Source organism: Protopterus annectens, chromosome 1.part0, assembly GCF_019279795.1.
Source record: "Protopterus annectens isolate FY-2018-M chromosome 1.part0, PAN1.0, whole genome shotgun sequence".
Lineage (NCBI taxonomy): Eukaryota > Metazoa > Chordata > Ceratodontiformes > Protopteridae > Protopterus > Protopterus annectens.
Genome location: NC_056725.1, coordinates 1356987561 through 1357002944, shown reverse-complemented (window position 1 = coordinate 1357002944; position 15384 = coordinate 1356987561). Strand labels below are relative to the sequence as shown.

The window sequence follows — 15384 nt, the reverse complement described above, 5'->3', positions numbered from 1 at the left end:
GATGGCTCAAGAGTCACTTGCTTTAAGGATCTCAACCTAGCTTGTGACAATAACAGATCATGATGGAGAGAAAGATAAGTCTCCCAGAGACTGCCACTCCTCTGGAATAGACTCCCTATTCACATAAAACAGAGCTTCTCACTGACCCTGTTTAAACCCAGCCAAGATCACTGGATGGGAAACTGCAAATTCACCCTTGGGCTGGCACCTATGTCCCTCATGGACAGAGGTAGCTAGTGTTGATCGCAGACCCACTGTGTTCATAAATTTGTTCTGCGAACTATCCAAAAAAAGAACAAATGGGGTTACTTGAGATTGACATTGCTAAGCTTCTAAAGGCTCTAGGGATGCTAGCCTGGTAACCTCCTATGGAGACTTTCCTGAGGATTGATTATACATAAACATTTTATCAAATCTCTTCCTGTCTTAGCTGTTAGTTGTTGAGCCTTCTCTACCTCTAACCTTGGCATAATTAAGTCTTCCATAAATAGTTATTATCAAAAATAGTTGCTTAAAGGCAGTCTTTCTAAATCTAAATACTCCCTTATTTTCTCTTTAGCACTCTACATTTGTGCCTCTTCTTGTTCTTTAAGATTACCCGTATTCTGCAGTACTTTAACGTTTGTCAGCCTTTCTAAGTAATTCCTACTATTTCGTAACCATATCTCTTTCTCTTTTATTTCTACCCAATTTTTAAACTTTATTTTCATTTTATCCCACTCACTAGCTATAACTTTTGAAGCTATTTCTGTCTTCTCTAATAACTGTCAAATAATGTCCACTACCCATTCCGTAAATTCTTGTCTTTTTAATATGTAGGTAGGAAAGCACCAGTGTATCTTTTTACTTCATTACCCTACATTTTTAACATTTTTTATCTTGGTTTTTACTGGTGCATAATCTGAAGTAGTTATTCAATGTGTGCTGATGTCGAAGTTTTCGATTAAATGTATTTGTTCTTGTGAAATAAAATTTCTGGCTTCTCTAACCCGGTTATTGTACCTTGGAGAATAGTTCCTACTACTGTATTAACATCTTCCATACCAAATATTTTCATACATTTCCTAAGAAATCTACCCTCTTTTGTTATATTTCCTTTCTAGATCACCCAATGCAATCTCAGGCTTGCAAATCAAGTTCCAGTCCCCACTTATAAGTAATATTCCCTAATATTCTTCTTCTTTCAGCCGCCACAGCGGAACTCCGGTCCGCTAATGATTGGCAGTAGATTTTTTACGGCTGCCAAGGTGTCAGCTCGACGCCCAACCTTCAGCGAAGGCACGCCCATTCAGCGCATGTCTTTCGAACGCCACTCGACCACAGTGAGGACATGCAGACGCCACACAGAAGGCGCTCCAGCCGAGAATCAAATGGGAGAACCTCTTGCTGTGAGGCAACATTCCATAATGAAAGGTGATTATTTCTCCCAAAATAGTCTTAACCTCCATAATAGCAATTTTTGGGGGAATCTAAATACACGCCAGAATAATTCTCTTCCCTGGCCAATAGCCCCTTACTACCATTATTGTATTTTCCCTATTCTGTCACTATTGCAGCCCCTTTAGCAATAATTGCTCCCATTTTCCTATGTCCTTGAACGTCTGCTGAATATCCGTCCTGAAATCCTTTCTTTGTTAAATTCTTGTTCTCATTTTCTTTCTAAATGTTTTCCTGTAGTATTGCTATTGCAGTGTGCATTTCTTCATTTAATTTATTACACTTTCCTTTTTGTCTACACCTGTTAGGCCATTTGCATTCCAAGATAATATAGATAGTGCATCTGTAATGATAAAAAGCTGTTGTTTCCAGCTATTGTACATGTCAGTTTTTTTATGTGTATCTCCAACTTTTGTGCTACATGCACACACTAGTGTTTGACTGGTTGATCTTTTATATAGTTATTTAGTCTTATCTTTATTTAAACCTGTGCCAAAATTTCAAGACTTTTTATTTAAATGAAAACACTCAAGCAAAAAAACAAAATAAAGTTTCAAAACAAGCCCATCTTATTTTGACTCAGAACAAACACATAAAGCTGTGTATATCTTCAGAAAACAAAGTTTAACCCTCCAGGTAGGAGCAATTACTCCAAATTTACATTTGCATCCACAAGCATTACCTAAACTAAAATTAAGGTTTCCCATGCTAAAGTCTGTGTTCCCACTTTAACCAGTTTCTCTCCCTGGTGTAAAAAAATAAATAAATAAAAAACAGCTTGTATGTTTTCAGAAAACATTAACCTTTAGCCCTAAGAAAAAGTGCACTGGCTATCTTTAAATAAAATTGTACACTGTTCTGTTAAATGCATTAAAATTGTAAGAATGCTAGAGAGGCTGCTATCGCTTATTCACTTTACATTATTTCAAACTCTGTTTTTTACTGAACTGCATGCCATTGTACCTTTTAACTCACTCAAGCTTAAAATGCCTTTTTTGTATACTGGCATCCAGAACTTTTTTTTTTTTAGGTCTGGGTTTTTTAATAATGTGACCAGCTAATAACAGGCAATATCAAAAAGGGCAAGGAGTTGTTAACAAAATGCCATTAAGATTGTGAGTCTAAGATGTCCTGCAGTGGAGAAATTAATCTTGCCACTTATTATTCGTATTTTCATATTTATGTTCATGTTTTCAAAACTGAGAGTCCTTTTTTTTTATTTGGGTGTGTGGTGTGAAACCCCAGTGTGGGAGACAGGACAATTCACTAAAACTGCTGTTTCTTTATCTCACTATATTGGCAGTATTCCTAGTTGTTTGATTGTAATTATGAAAATAAGCAATATTTCCATATGTACTTAATACTTCATAAACCAAGTGACTTACAAACCGTTAAGTGACATTAGGTGAAACCGTAGATGTTGAAGAAAGCTTTCTTTAATATTTGGACTATAATTTGCACATCTTGAGAGATATCCAGTATTATTTATATTGCTAATTGTGTATGTAAACATGTTTTCATATTTCTATAAGTATCTCAAAAACGTTGACTTACAAAGGAATCTGGTATTGTAATGTGAAAGCATATGACTGGTTAATAAACATGTTCTAACAATATTTGTCTAGGTTGTATAGTTTTCAAGATATGAACATTTATGAAAGTTTAGAAAAATATATAATTTGGGGTTTGTGTGCATTGTAATATATTACAGTATTTGCAGGAAAAACTATGAACGTTCTGTTATCATTGTAAAGAATACTTCTTACTGATAGCATTGCTGTTTCTACAGTTTTAATAGATTTTATTGTTTACAAAATATTTTATCTCATGCATTTTAAGTTTATTTTTCAGATGTATAGCCTGCTGGAGGTGTGATATTCCACACCACATAGGTGTTAATGAGTTAAATTTTGTATTTCCGTACACAAAGAATGCTTACAACTCTGCAGATTAATTGCTTGCACCTGCAGACAGCTCATTTTGATGTAAATCTTTAAAATTTCAGTCAGAACAGAATGTACAGCTGCATTCAGCTACAGACTTCTTGACTCCCATAGATCGTTTACTAATAGAAAAAAAACAAGCTAATATCATTGCAGATGTAAGAACTTTGGCATTTTTATGGCTTTCATCATTTTGTCTTATTTTTCAAGCTTACTTGTTTATAACTTAAGCCAGGGGGCATTAGTGTAGACACTCATCCTTGTAAAAATAGGAGAGAATATCTTCATATAATTACAGTCATTGCACTTTAAACTCTAGAAGCCCATGATCACAATATTAACATTAAACCTTTTTTTTTGTTCAACCTTTCTTTTCTTACTATAATGTGAAACATATATTTCTTACAACAAAAAAGTACTTGAATGTATTAAAAATATTAAATTAAACAACACTCACTAAAGAGATTCTCCCATATTTAAAATATCCCTGACTGCACAGTGCAGAAAACTAATTTACTATGTATAACATGCAGTTTACATCCTGAGATGTTTTAAACTAGTGGTGCACAATGTCCGGCCCATGGTGCAACACCATCTGGCCCCCCAGAGAGTAACCAAAAATGTTTAAAAAAGTGAAAAAATGCTATGCCTTACAACAGTCATGCAAACTTTCCAGCATGTGATTGCTTACCTAATTGACTTCAGTTGCGCACACTTCTAATTTTAGCCACAGAAGTAACTGCTGTTGCCACTGAGTGTGTTCAAAATGTAATCACATTTAATGTGAATACTGTGACTCATTTTACTAATGTACTGTTTAGTGTAGTGAAGTCTATGTTGCAGTTTACTGATGTCTTGAGTAAAAATGCCAGTCACCTGTACCTACTGTTAACTCGTAATGACTTAGTATGTTTTGAAGTGGCCTGCAGATGCATTAAGAATTCGTGTAGTGGCCCTCCCCACAAAATGATTGTGCATCACTGTATTAAACAAATAATACAAGCGAAAAATGTTTTACTTAGTTACTTTTTCCCTTTTAACATTGTCCTAAACATTAATAACATAAAGTGGGGTATATGCTTTATAGTCCACTTACAAGTTTAACAAACTCTACAAAACTCCAGTCTTTCTCAGCCACTTTTATTTACAAAGCCATATTTCACAAATGTGATTGATGCTTTAAAGTCTAGTCAACTCCTGTTTTTTTTTCTAGCAAGCATTTTCCTTTGGAACATTGGAAAAGGTTTCACTGGCAAAGTCTCTATATAAGATTGATTGTCAGTAGAATGAGAAGCAGATCCACCTTCTCTTTTTTGGGTAAACTTTTTTATTTCCTCATTAGCGTGTTCTATGTGAAAAATGTCTTTGATCTTCCAGGAAAAATATTTTGACGACCACTGAATACAGCAGCTTTAATCTCACACCTGCCTTTTGACATTTCCTGATTGCTGGGAAAATTTTGCTTCTCTTTTACCTGTTGTACAGTAAATAATCGTCTTCCACAAACATTCTGCTATTTCCAGTTTGTAATAATTTTCCATTTTGCTGCAGTTTTGTCAGGATCATCTCTTCTGCTCCTAGCAAAAATAGGTGCATGGCTAACTTAAATGAGCATATGATGATGTGCATCTTAAGGATCATTGCTGGAGGAATTTGTAATTTGAAGAAGATAAACCCAAAGATGAATGTCATTCTTTAAACCAGAATTTTTCCTGGTATTGGATATACTGGGGGGAATGGTGGTCTTCACACTCCATGATTGTTAAATATTGCCCAGCTGTGAAGACAGTACAATTGTGTGCACCCTGCTCACTTCTTTTGTTGCTGAAGTGAATGTTCAATCGTCAGGCTTCATTCGGTTCACTGATTGTTTCTGCAGACCAAGATCTTGTACAGTGCTGAAAAGTATATCTTTTTTTTTCTGCTTGTATTGTGTAAACTGGCAAATGTGTGGTTTGTCTTTTTCATCTCATGGTTTTCCCAGGGCAGGTATAGTTTCACAGAAGGAACTCTATCACTATCTTATCTGAATCATTCTAGTTGCAAAAAAGGACTTCCCAAAGAAGTCATTCATTAAATTAATGTAAGATAGTATCTCCATTAATTCTTAAATTAAACATCAGTTTAGAGAACTCAAACTCTGTATGGATAGACACAGAAGAAGGGGCAATTTAATTACATACTCTGGGAACACAGAATGTATTATGGACGAGAAAAGCTTTAGAAGAAAAAAAGAGAAATACATCAGCATGTCAGCCCCCAATTAGGTATTCTGGTGCTAGAGAAACTGGTACTAACCATTTGGAGTGCTATGCATTAGCATGTTGCATAAAAGCTTATGATAAGAAAAAATGCATATTTTTTCAGTGTGTTGTCATAGTGGTCCTTTAAGTATAGTTATATAAATCATAGCTGTTTATCCTTCAGTGTCTGCTTTCAGCACTGCTGATCTTTATTCCTGAACAAGAGATATTCCATTTCTCAATGAACAGTGGTAGATATGACAGCATTCCCTGATTTAGCAGTATGGAGGAACTTTGGAGGCTTTATTCACTGATGGGGAAATGATATGAGGTATGTTGGGGAATACCTCTGCTTTCCCGGTTTGCACTGCTGTAATCCTGGAATTTTGTTCCACACTGCAACAACTGTATTTAATTGGTGAATTTGTGGTTTTCTTTCCATTTGTCCAGATTATGTTTGAATAGTTTAAGGGAAGATGATTCCAAAGTAGTGGTAAGTTCTGTGATACATGTCTTTCCCTTTCTCCAACATGTTCTGTTTCTGTTGCAGATGAGATTAAGATCTCTTGGTGTTTATTCCACCATTGTACTTGCAGATGTGCAGTAGATGAGAAGAGGATAGGGTTTGTTGAGGCTCTATAGATTAGGCAGAGAGCACTCCTTCAGTAACCCATATGATACTGAGAAGTGAGACAGAGTTTGAGATGGTCAGTGTAGTTTTTATCATTTAGGCCTTTGATTTTCTTGGTGAAAAAGTGTTGTGGTTGTTTATGTTGTGTTAATTGTTTGGACAGGTACATACTGAAGGGGCATTATACTCAGTGATCAGCTTAGTAAATGCAGAGTAGAGTGGAATGATCACATCCCTTGACCCAGCTGCTATGCCCTTACTATTAAGCAGTGCAATGAAAAGGACCATCTTACAGTAGTGGATACATGGTGGTCAAAGGATAGTTTGTTGTCCACCAAGGTTCCTAAATCATTAATTACTGAATCAATTTTCATGGGTGTGGTGTTGATGCATATAGGGAATGTTATACTTACTAAAGGAAGCTATTATACATTTGCTGGCATTTGAGTTTAGTCCATAGTTATGACATCACTGTTTATTTGGGAAGGGGTCTTGGAGATATCTTCTAGACTGTTTATGATGACACAGCGTTCACAGTCCTCTGCAAACTTGATCAGCCACAAACCCTTTGGATTAGCTTTGACCTCTGAGAAGTAAGTTCTAAAGAGGAGTGGCCCAGGGATCGAACTCTGGAGTACATTACCAGTGAGAGATCTTGTGAAGGAGGCAGGCACACCTACCATCATTTCTTGAGTTCTCCCTGTGAGCCAGTTTGTTATTCATTGAGTTACTTTGGGATTAACGTTTAGCTGGGAGTGTTGTATCAGTGATTCTTGAGTGTGGAATGGTGTCAGACACCTTTGTATGGTCTAGATATGCAGCGTGCACTACTTTTCTCTCATTTGTTACTTCGTAACCTTCTTGAAGAAGTCAGTCAGGTTAGGCAGGCAGGGATTTACCCTTGATAAAACCAGACTGGCTTGGGTCAAGAAGTTTGTAGGTTACCTATATCTTTATTTATTAATTCCATCATTATCTTTTCCATAGCCTTCAGATGAAGCAGGTCAAACGTATGGGTCTGGAATTAGCTAGGTTCATTGAGGCACCACCTTTGTTCAAGGAGATGACTGTTGCTGTCCTCAATTTGTGTGGCACAAAGCCTGTTTGGAGACTAAGCCTCTGTAGAGGGCTTGACAGGTCCTGCAAACTGAAACAGTTTTGCACTGAATGTTGCAAAATGCAGTAGAGCCCAGAATAAATATTTCTATAGTCAGAAAGCATAGATGTAACTGGGAGAAGAAAAGGTGAAACTGTGACAGATCTGTCTAGGGATTTAAAGACCAATAGAACAAGCATATTATGATGAAGGATCCATCGCTTATAAAATCCAGCCTAAATGTTGCAAGAGTGTCCTTGAGGGGAGATTACAAAAAAGTAAGGCAGTAGTCAGGGCAACGAGGAAGACTGTAGGCAAAGGAAGCAGAAATAATATTGTGTGGTGTAATCAAACTAGAGATGAGCTCTGCTTGAGGCAAGTGGGCACCTTCAGTAGTAGATAGGTGAGAGTGAAATTGGTCTTTGAAGGTGTCACAGAACACACACACACACACACACACACACACACACACACACACACACACACACACACACACTTATGTAACTGTATTTGAACTAGGTTCATAGGGTTGATGTCTTTGCAGGGCAAAGCTAACTGTCAAACCTAGGCTTAAGAGTGATTTAGGTAACCAGGACAGTTTATCTTTTGTTAAATAGCTGCATTAAAAGTGAGAGATCTTTAGTTTTACCCATGTGATATGACAATGGCCATAAACAAGGTGCAGAAAATGCATTTGGCATTAGAGCTGACAATATGGTAGGAAACCTGGATAAATTTGTGCATGGCTTGCTTTTAAAGGCTATGGCTCACTATATGTTGTCTTATCACAACAAAACATATAACATTTCTAAACTGCTGTATATAGAAACGGATTGAAGCTGCCAAAGAAACATTTGTCAGCTGAGTGCTCAAAATATTAAATAACTCTTCACATGTTACTTACAAAAAAAACCTTCACAAATACTTTGTTTGTATGATTAAAGGAATTCAGTTGTTTACTAAGACTTTTTGTCTTCCTTCAGAGATACTTTCTGGTTGGCAGTAACCATGCGGAAACCAAATATCGTGTTTTGAAAATTGATCGTACTGAACCAAAGGACTTGACTATAAGCGATGATCAGGTTAGTACCTCATGATTTACCAGGCACCATCATGATTGAAATTAGAGTACGAGTTGTTTATTTTGTTTTATTTTATTTTATGTATTTATTTATTTTTGCATGTAGTGATTTTTTTTTTTAATTTACTGCCTCTGCAGTATGACAGAACCAGTCACTCCTGCTTTCATAAGTCTGTTTTCATTTTTAATTTTTTGGCACAGTTTATGTTTGCATTCTGTTACTAAATGGCTGTTTTTAGGAGTCTAACCTTCATTACAATCTCAAGAAACTGCTGTTTAGAGGCAACATTTGATAACCATTTAATATGGAAAACATGCAAGATATTACATAATATTTTTTGTTCCACATGCTGACCAACTAACCAACCTTCTTGATTGCTCCACTGACTTATTCATCTCCTGGGTAGTTGAACCCACTAACCCATTCATTCCTTTGGAGTGAGTATTAAGTGAAGCGGACGTGGGAGTCAGGTTTTCTTTCCACTTCTTCCCACTCCCCTTAACCTTCTTGGCATTTTTACACCTGTAAAAAAAGAACGTTAACAGCAGTACAATAACTGTCAAGATTCTCTTTTGTTTTTTCTCAGTTGCACTTTATTTTTTTTACAGTTGTGGGACTAACTTTATTACTGTGGAGACCTCCTTTTCATTTGTGGCAGGGTAAGAGTTGCAGTACTGTAACTGTGGGAACAAAATACCAACTCAAGATAAGCACAGAGGTTATATAATTTGGTTAGGAGAAGGGCACATGTACAGTTGTTAATGGTTCACCTTACCAAAGCTTTTACATATGTATGAGGAGTCCGTGTCTGATCTACAGCCCTCCTCCAGCCATAAAGCATCTATTTGATTGACATCTGAGCTGACTTCTATGGCTTCAAAAAGGACTTTTACTCCATTGAAGAAGTCTGAATTTCACAATCCTTATAGCACAACATTATACCTTTTCTGGTTTTGAAACAGGATACTGAAAAAAGATGGGTAACAATCCCCCTGCTATTATATTATAGATCGCACAGGACATATCCCCTGTTCAGTTATCCAAGTCTTAACTGTCGAGGAAGTGAGTTGAATCCATAGTTGTAGAATAAATTCAAATAGGTCTTCTCTGCCTTTCTCAGACATAAGTATACAGATGCTTTTGATAGACCTCACATAATAGTGCCTTCATCTTCATACCCATTTGATTATGTGGTGAATAGAGTGGTTTTCTTCATATTTTCTCCTCCTCCTATGTCTTCCAAATATTTCTTAGTGGTTCTTTATCTTGGTACTGCCTCAGAGAATGCTTTTGTTCACATTTCAAGTGAATTCTGCTGTGATGCTTGTTTTGTGTTGCATCCCTTGGCACCAACTACACTGTTGGCTTTGCCATCAGTGTCCGTAGACTTCTCAGACACAACTCTCGCTGTTACGCCATCACTACTGCTTCTTGTTCTAATCTTTTCTGTGCTGGTTAGATCAACTTTGGAGATGTCTTCATCTGTTGAGCTTGCAAACACTGGCAGTTTTCACACCATCCTTTCAGTGGCCCCCTCTCAGTATTTGTAACTTTTCCATTGCTGACAATCATTTGCTAGCTCGGTCTTCTGAGAGACCTTTGGCTGCCCTCCTTATTGATCAGTCAGATGGGGAGACCCAAGGTTTAGTGCAGTGTTCTTCCCTGACATCTACAGAGAAGCATTCTTCCTCTCATTTTTGTATTTGGCTCCTTCGGATATTCCAAGGAAAGGTGCATTTTAGAGGAAGTACATTGAACTCCTTCCATACTTAGTCTCCCACACTGGACATTGGAGATGAGGAGGAAATGGATTCCTCCTCATTACCTCCATATGACATGACATTCATGGAAGTAGTAGAAAGGATTCAGCAGAAAGGGGATACACAGAACCAGTTTCCTCCTTGTAGAGATTTCTGCAGAAAGCTTTTTGTCCACCCAGCAATCATCTTAGGCGGGCCTTCCTCTAGTGGACATGTTATAGTTGTCCAGTAATACTGCATATGAAAACCCCATCACTGTGTTACCTGTTCCAGAGAAGCCCAACGGGATCATCTGCCTCCATAAGAATTGGTAATTATTGTTGGAGATTCCTAATGCAGATAAAATGTATACATCATCAAACCTCAGAAAGACTTTAACATTATAGAGTCCAGTGGTACATCCTCCAGATAAGGAATCAGGGGTATGGACCATCTTAAGAAATCGGATCGTGCATCCTCTACATTCTTCGTTATGGCATTAAACTCTTGTATTTCATGATGGAATTTCAGTGAGACCTTGTGGATGAGATTCAGCAGTCATTGGTCAGTTGTTTGATGGACAATTAAAGCAAAAACTTTAATACCAGACAACATTACATCCTTATGAACCTCATGATGAGAGTCAACTGTAAGTCTGGAAAAGGTTTGGCTTGGGCTACAGGATCCAGTATTGCTGTGTGACTGAATACCATATTTCTGTTTAATGACTTTGCTGAGACCTCAGGGGCAGTGTTCATGGAATTACACTTTCAGATCCTCAGTCTCTTTGGTCCTAAAGTTAAATCACACCTGAGGAATATGGAGAATGAGAGAACGACCCTTTCATCTAGTCAAGCAAAACCTTAGCCCCCTCATTGACCATCTTCAGTGACTCTGAGAAGCCTGTGTAAAATATGGGTTCATTGTGGTCAGTAGCAGAAGAACCAAAACATTGGAAGAGATTCTTATATTCAGGGCAGCATCCAGAGGAATTGCACAGCAACAGGTAAAGGTCCCTGTTGGCAACAAAGAAAGGATCCACAATCCACCTTCCATTGAGCAGCAGAATCCTTGAGATCTTGCCTGACTCTCTTGCTGTGTAATCAGTCAGGGGCAATTTCTTCTCAGGTGACTCTCTGTCAAAGAACAGGACTGTGATATCTAAATGGTATACATGACCATTCCTTACCCCACCATGTCCTCAGTCTCTGCCTTTTTCTAGTGTACCACCCCAACAGAAAGTGGTAGCATAAAGAAAGTTCTAAATCAGGCATGGGCAAACTACGGCCCGGGGGCCACATGCGGCCCGTTAAACGTTTTGATTCGGCCCACCAAACTTCGCACCCCTTCATTTCAGATTTTTCTTTTCTTTTTTTTTAAATTTTCGCGCTGTCAGGGCTGACGTCATCACGTGCGCGATGACGTCAGCACCGTCAGGCTACCAGCCAGTCGAAATTGAGCTCAAGGAGCTCGCATCATCATTCCGGCTGGCTGGCAGTTAAGTTAACAGTCAGCGGGAATGCAACATGTGGAACAGAAGAGGCTGACTCAGCGAGCCCTGAAACGGATTCATGGCAGCAGCAAAGGGGCCAGGGATATAGCGAGCTCACGGAGCTGGGATTAATGGCGTTAGCAGGCTGGGGGATACAGCGAGCCCTGAAACAGAGCCGGGCCCAGGATTAATGGCAGCAGCAGCAACATGAGGATGGATTGAACAGAAGACACCGAGCACTACTCAGGGTAAGAGAGAGAGTGTGTGTGTGTGTGTGTGTGTGTGTGTGTGTGTGTGTGTGTGTGTGTGTGTGTATGCGATAGGAAAGAGAAAGTGAGTGAATCACTGAATGCAGGTTTGAAAGGTGAAGTGTGTGTGTGTGTGTGTGTGTGTGTGTGTGTGTGTGTGTGTGTGTGTGTGTGTGTGTGTGTGTGTGTGTGTGTGTGTGTGTGTGAATGATCGGAGAGAGAAAGTGAGTGAATGCAGGTTTGAAAGGTGAAGTGTGTGTGTGTGTGTGTGTGTGTGTGTGTGTGTGAGCGATCGGAGAGAGAAAGTGAGTGAATGCAGGTTTGAATTGTGAAGAGTGTGTGTGTGTGAACGATCGGAGAGAGAAAGTGAGTGAATGCAGGTTTGAATTGTGAAGAGTGTGTGTGTGTGAGAGATTGGAGAGAGAAAGTGAGTGAATGCAGGTTTGAAAGGTGAAGTGTGTGTGTGTGTGTGTGTGTGTGTGTGTGTGTGTGTGTGTGTGTGTGTGTGTGTGTGTGTGTGTGTGTGTGAGCGATCAGAGAGAAAGTGATTGAATGCAGGTTTGAAAGGTGAAGAGTGTATGTGTGTGCGGCGATTGGAGAGAAAGTGAATTATGAAAGCTGACAAGATTCTGTGTGTGTGTGTGTGTGTGTGTGTGTGTGTGTGTGTGTGTGTGTGTGTATAGATTGCAGCATCACTGTTCAAAACCTGCTGAAGTTAAATAGATGTCCAGTTTCACTGACAGAAAATGTATCTGCGTGTAAAATGATTTACTAGCTTATTAATTTAAGCTCTCCTAAAAGTACACTATTAAGTAGGTAAGAAGAAGCAGTTATTGCTGTGTTCTGTTTGGTTCACAAAGGATTAATATGTAAGCAGGCACTTGAATATACAAGTCCCCTCCTTGTCTGTGCAGCATTTTCCATAAGTCCTAATATTACTTTTGATTTAAAATGCCCCAAAGAATGTGATCTAGTTTGATATGGTCCAGAGGACCTGGACATAGTGTCACTGGAGTGCACCTCAGAAGCCATTGTTAAAATTCCTATACTGTATTCATATAAAAATAGAATGAAAACATTTTTTTAGGGAGCCATTGTGTATGCTCATGCAATGTTACCTGAGGTAAAATGGTCTTGGAATCCTTCTCTTCCAGATGAATCTTCTCACAATATTTACTAGGTAACTGGTGTTAATGTTTTTGTTTTACAGAGGTATTAAGCTATTTTTATATGCTGTACCTAATACAGTTTTGTGCATTTATGTCTGATTTGTATTTTTATGCTTTTAATTATTTTGTTATGTTTTATTCACTGGGTTTCAGTAGTTGTATTGCAATTAAGGCTTGACCGAAAGTGAGTCCTAGTGGTCCAGCTCACCTGCCTGAAAGTTAAATCTGTTAAATGGTTTCATGGTCATTGGGAGTCCAGTTTTGTTCATTGGGAATTCATTGTAGTGATTTGTTGTATTGATTTGTCTAAACTTAAATGTTAAATATGTGTTCCAATCCAAAATTCAAACTCAACTTTGAATCCAGTAATGAATCCAGTAATGCCAAAAATAAAAATATATATAAAACATTTAACGAAAGTTTATACACACTGTATTTTTAAGAAACTGATTAGGGATGACTCACATGTGGGGGGTATGTCATGTGATGTTGCATTTAGTATTTAACATGGCTGACTACACAACAGATTTTTTAACCTTGAAGAAGCTCGGTAATAACCGAGCGAAAGCTTTTGGTTTATTGTTTGTTACTGTTTGGTGTGATTCAGATTACGTACCAATAAATGTGCTGTTCTCAACCTACTGCTTCTAACCACATTTTTTGGAGATTTGGGTACTGTGGCTGTGGACTTTGGTGATTCTTGGTCTTGTGTTCACATTGTTTGACATTCAGAGCATTTCCATTAAGGCAGGGTTCAAGACTGCTGTAGGCCAGGCACAAGTCATTTTTAAGCAGTCTGTATGATGCAGAGTACAGTGCCAGGTCTTCACTCTGTCCATGTAAGTCGTGTGTTAAAGGCCCTGAATTTTCTTAGTCTGAAACCGCTGAGGTCTCTCCAGCTGCTGCAGGTATCGGCTAAGGTACATACAGAAGGGAGCATTGTACTCTAATACTGGTCTGATGAGGGATGAGTGCAGGAGACTTTTAACCTCCTTAGCTTTGGATGCTATTCCCTTACTTATGAGATGTGCAGCATAGAAGGCCTTCCTTACCACTGTGGACACATGGTGATCAAAGTTAAGGTTTTTATCAACCTGCTTTCCCAAATCTCTCACCACTGGGTTTGAACTTTGGGGGGATATTATTAATATTGTAATTTGCAGGGACCTCTCCTTTGCTGAAGGGGATGATAATACATTTTTTGCGTTGAGTTGAATTCCGTGGCTCTGGCACCAGTCATTTATCTGTGTAAGCCCATTTTGTACAATGTTGACATCACTGGGGGATTCGGTGATTGCACCCAGTTTGCAGTCATTAGCGAACATGGTAAGCCACAGGCCATCTATTTTTTGCCTGGAATTCTGAGAAATTTATTCCAAACATTAGGGGACCCAGCACAGAACCTTGTGGAACACCACTAGTAATAGGTATGTTGGCAGATCTGGAATCCCCAATTTTTTTTTTTAAATATCTCTTTATTGACTTTTCTTAGACAACATTTCCATTGACTTTAAAAAAATAATAAGGAAGAAAGTGTCCACAACCGACGAGGGGCTGCTGTAACAAAGGTATATATACTGCTGCTCTCCAATAAAACTTCCAGGCCCATAAACGCTCCAAACAAATTTATTCAGTGAAAACACAAACATAAAAACGTCGACCTAGGTTTCGTCCGCTGTACGAACTTCATCAGAACACTTCAAAATACATCCAAAAACTCTTAAATAATATGCACAAACATACTAATGAGCCTGTTATCCAATGAAATGCATAGACAAACATTTTTAAAAACTTAAAGCAGCAATGTAACTGATTGTATGTAAATACCCAAAGAGATCCCCCCCCCACACACACACACCCACGACCCTCCAATAATAAATAAAAAGAACTATATGCTAACTGGTATGTATAATGTATGAAGAAAACCCATTGTGTCTAATAAATATTGTGTAAATAATAACATATAGATAGACTATATGTAACTCTACTGTGTGTGTACGATGTTATTGTGTATATATGGGGAAACAATGAAATCTAAGATCATGAAACCATAAAATAGTTGAACCATAAATAATATATAATATAAAATATTGAATATTAAACGTTAAAAGCTTGCAGCATCAGTTTTGCTGAATAAATAACAATAGATTATATATATGATTAAATAAGTGATGAAATATAAAATACCACTATACATTGTGATGTCTGTATAATATAATAATAAACAATAAACAGTACACAATGTGTGTATATATATATGAACATGACCATAAATTGATTTTGTAGGTCAAGTATACTATATGT

General features: G+C 37.9%; 1 protein-coding gene across 4 annotated transcripts in view; it reads left to right on the top strand.

The window, feature by feature from the left end:
* FIG4 (FIG4 phosphoinositide 5-phosphatase) overlaps positions 1-15384 on the top strand; it is a 3828182-nt gene that overhangs the window by 289442 nt on the left and 3523356 nt on the right. For all 4 annotated transcript variants that reach the window (XM_044066775.1, XM_044066785.1, XM_044066766.1 and 1 more), the window contains exon 3: positions 8334-8432. In XM_044066775.1, the coding sequence (XP_043922710.1) occupies positions 8334-8432 (99 nt within the window). The remainder of the gene's footprint in view (positions 1-8333; positions 8433-15384) is intronic.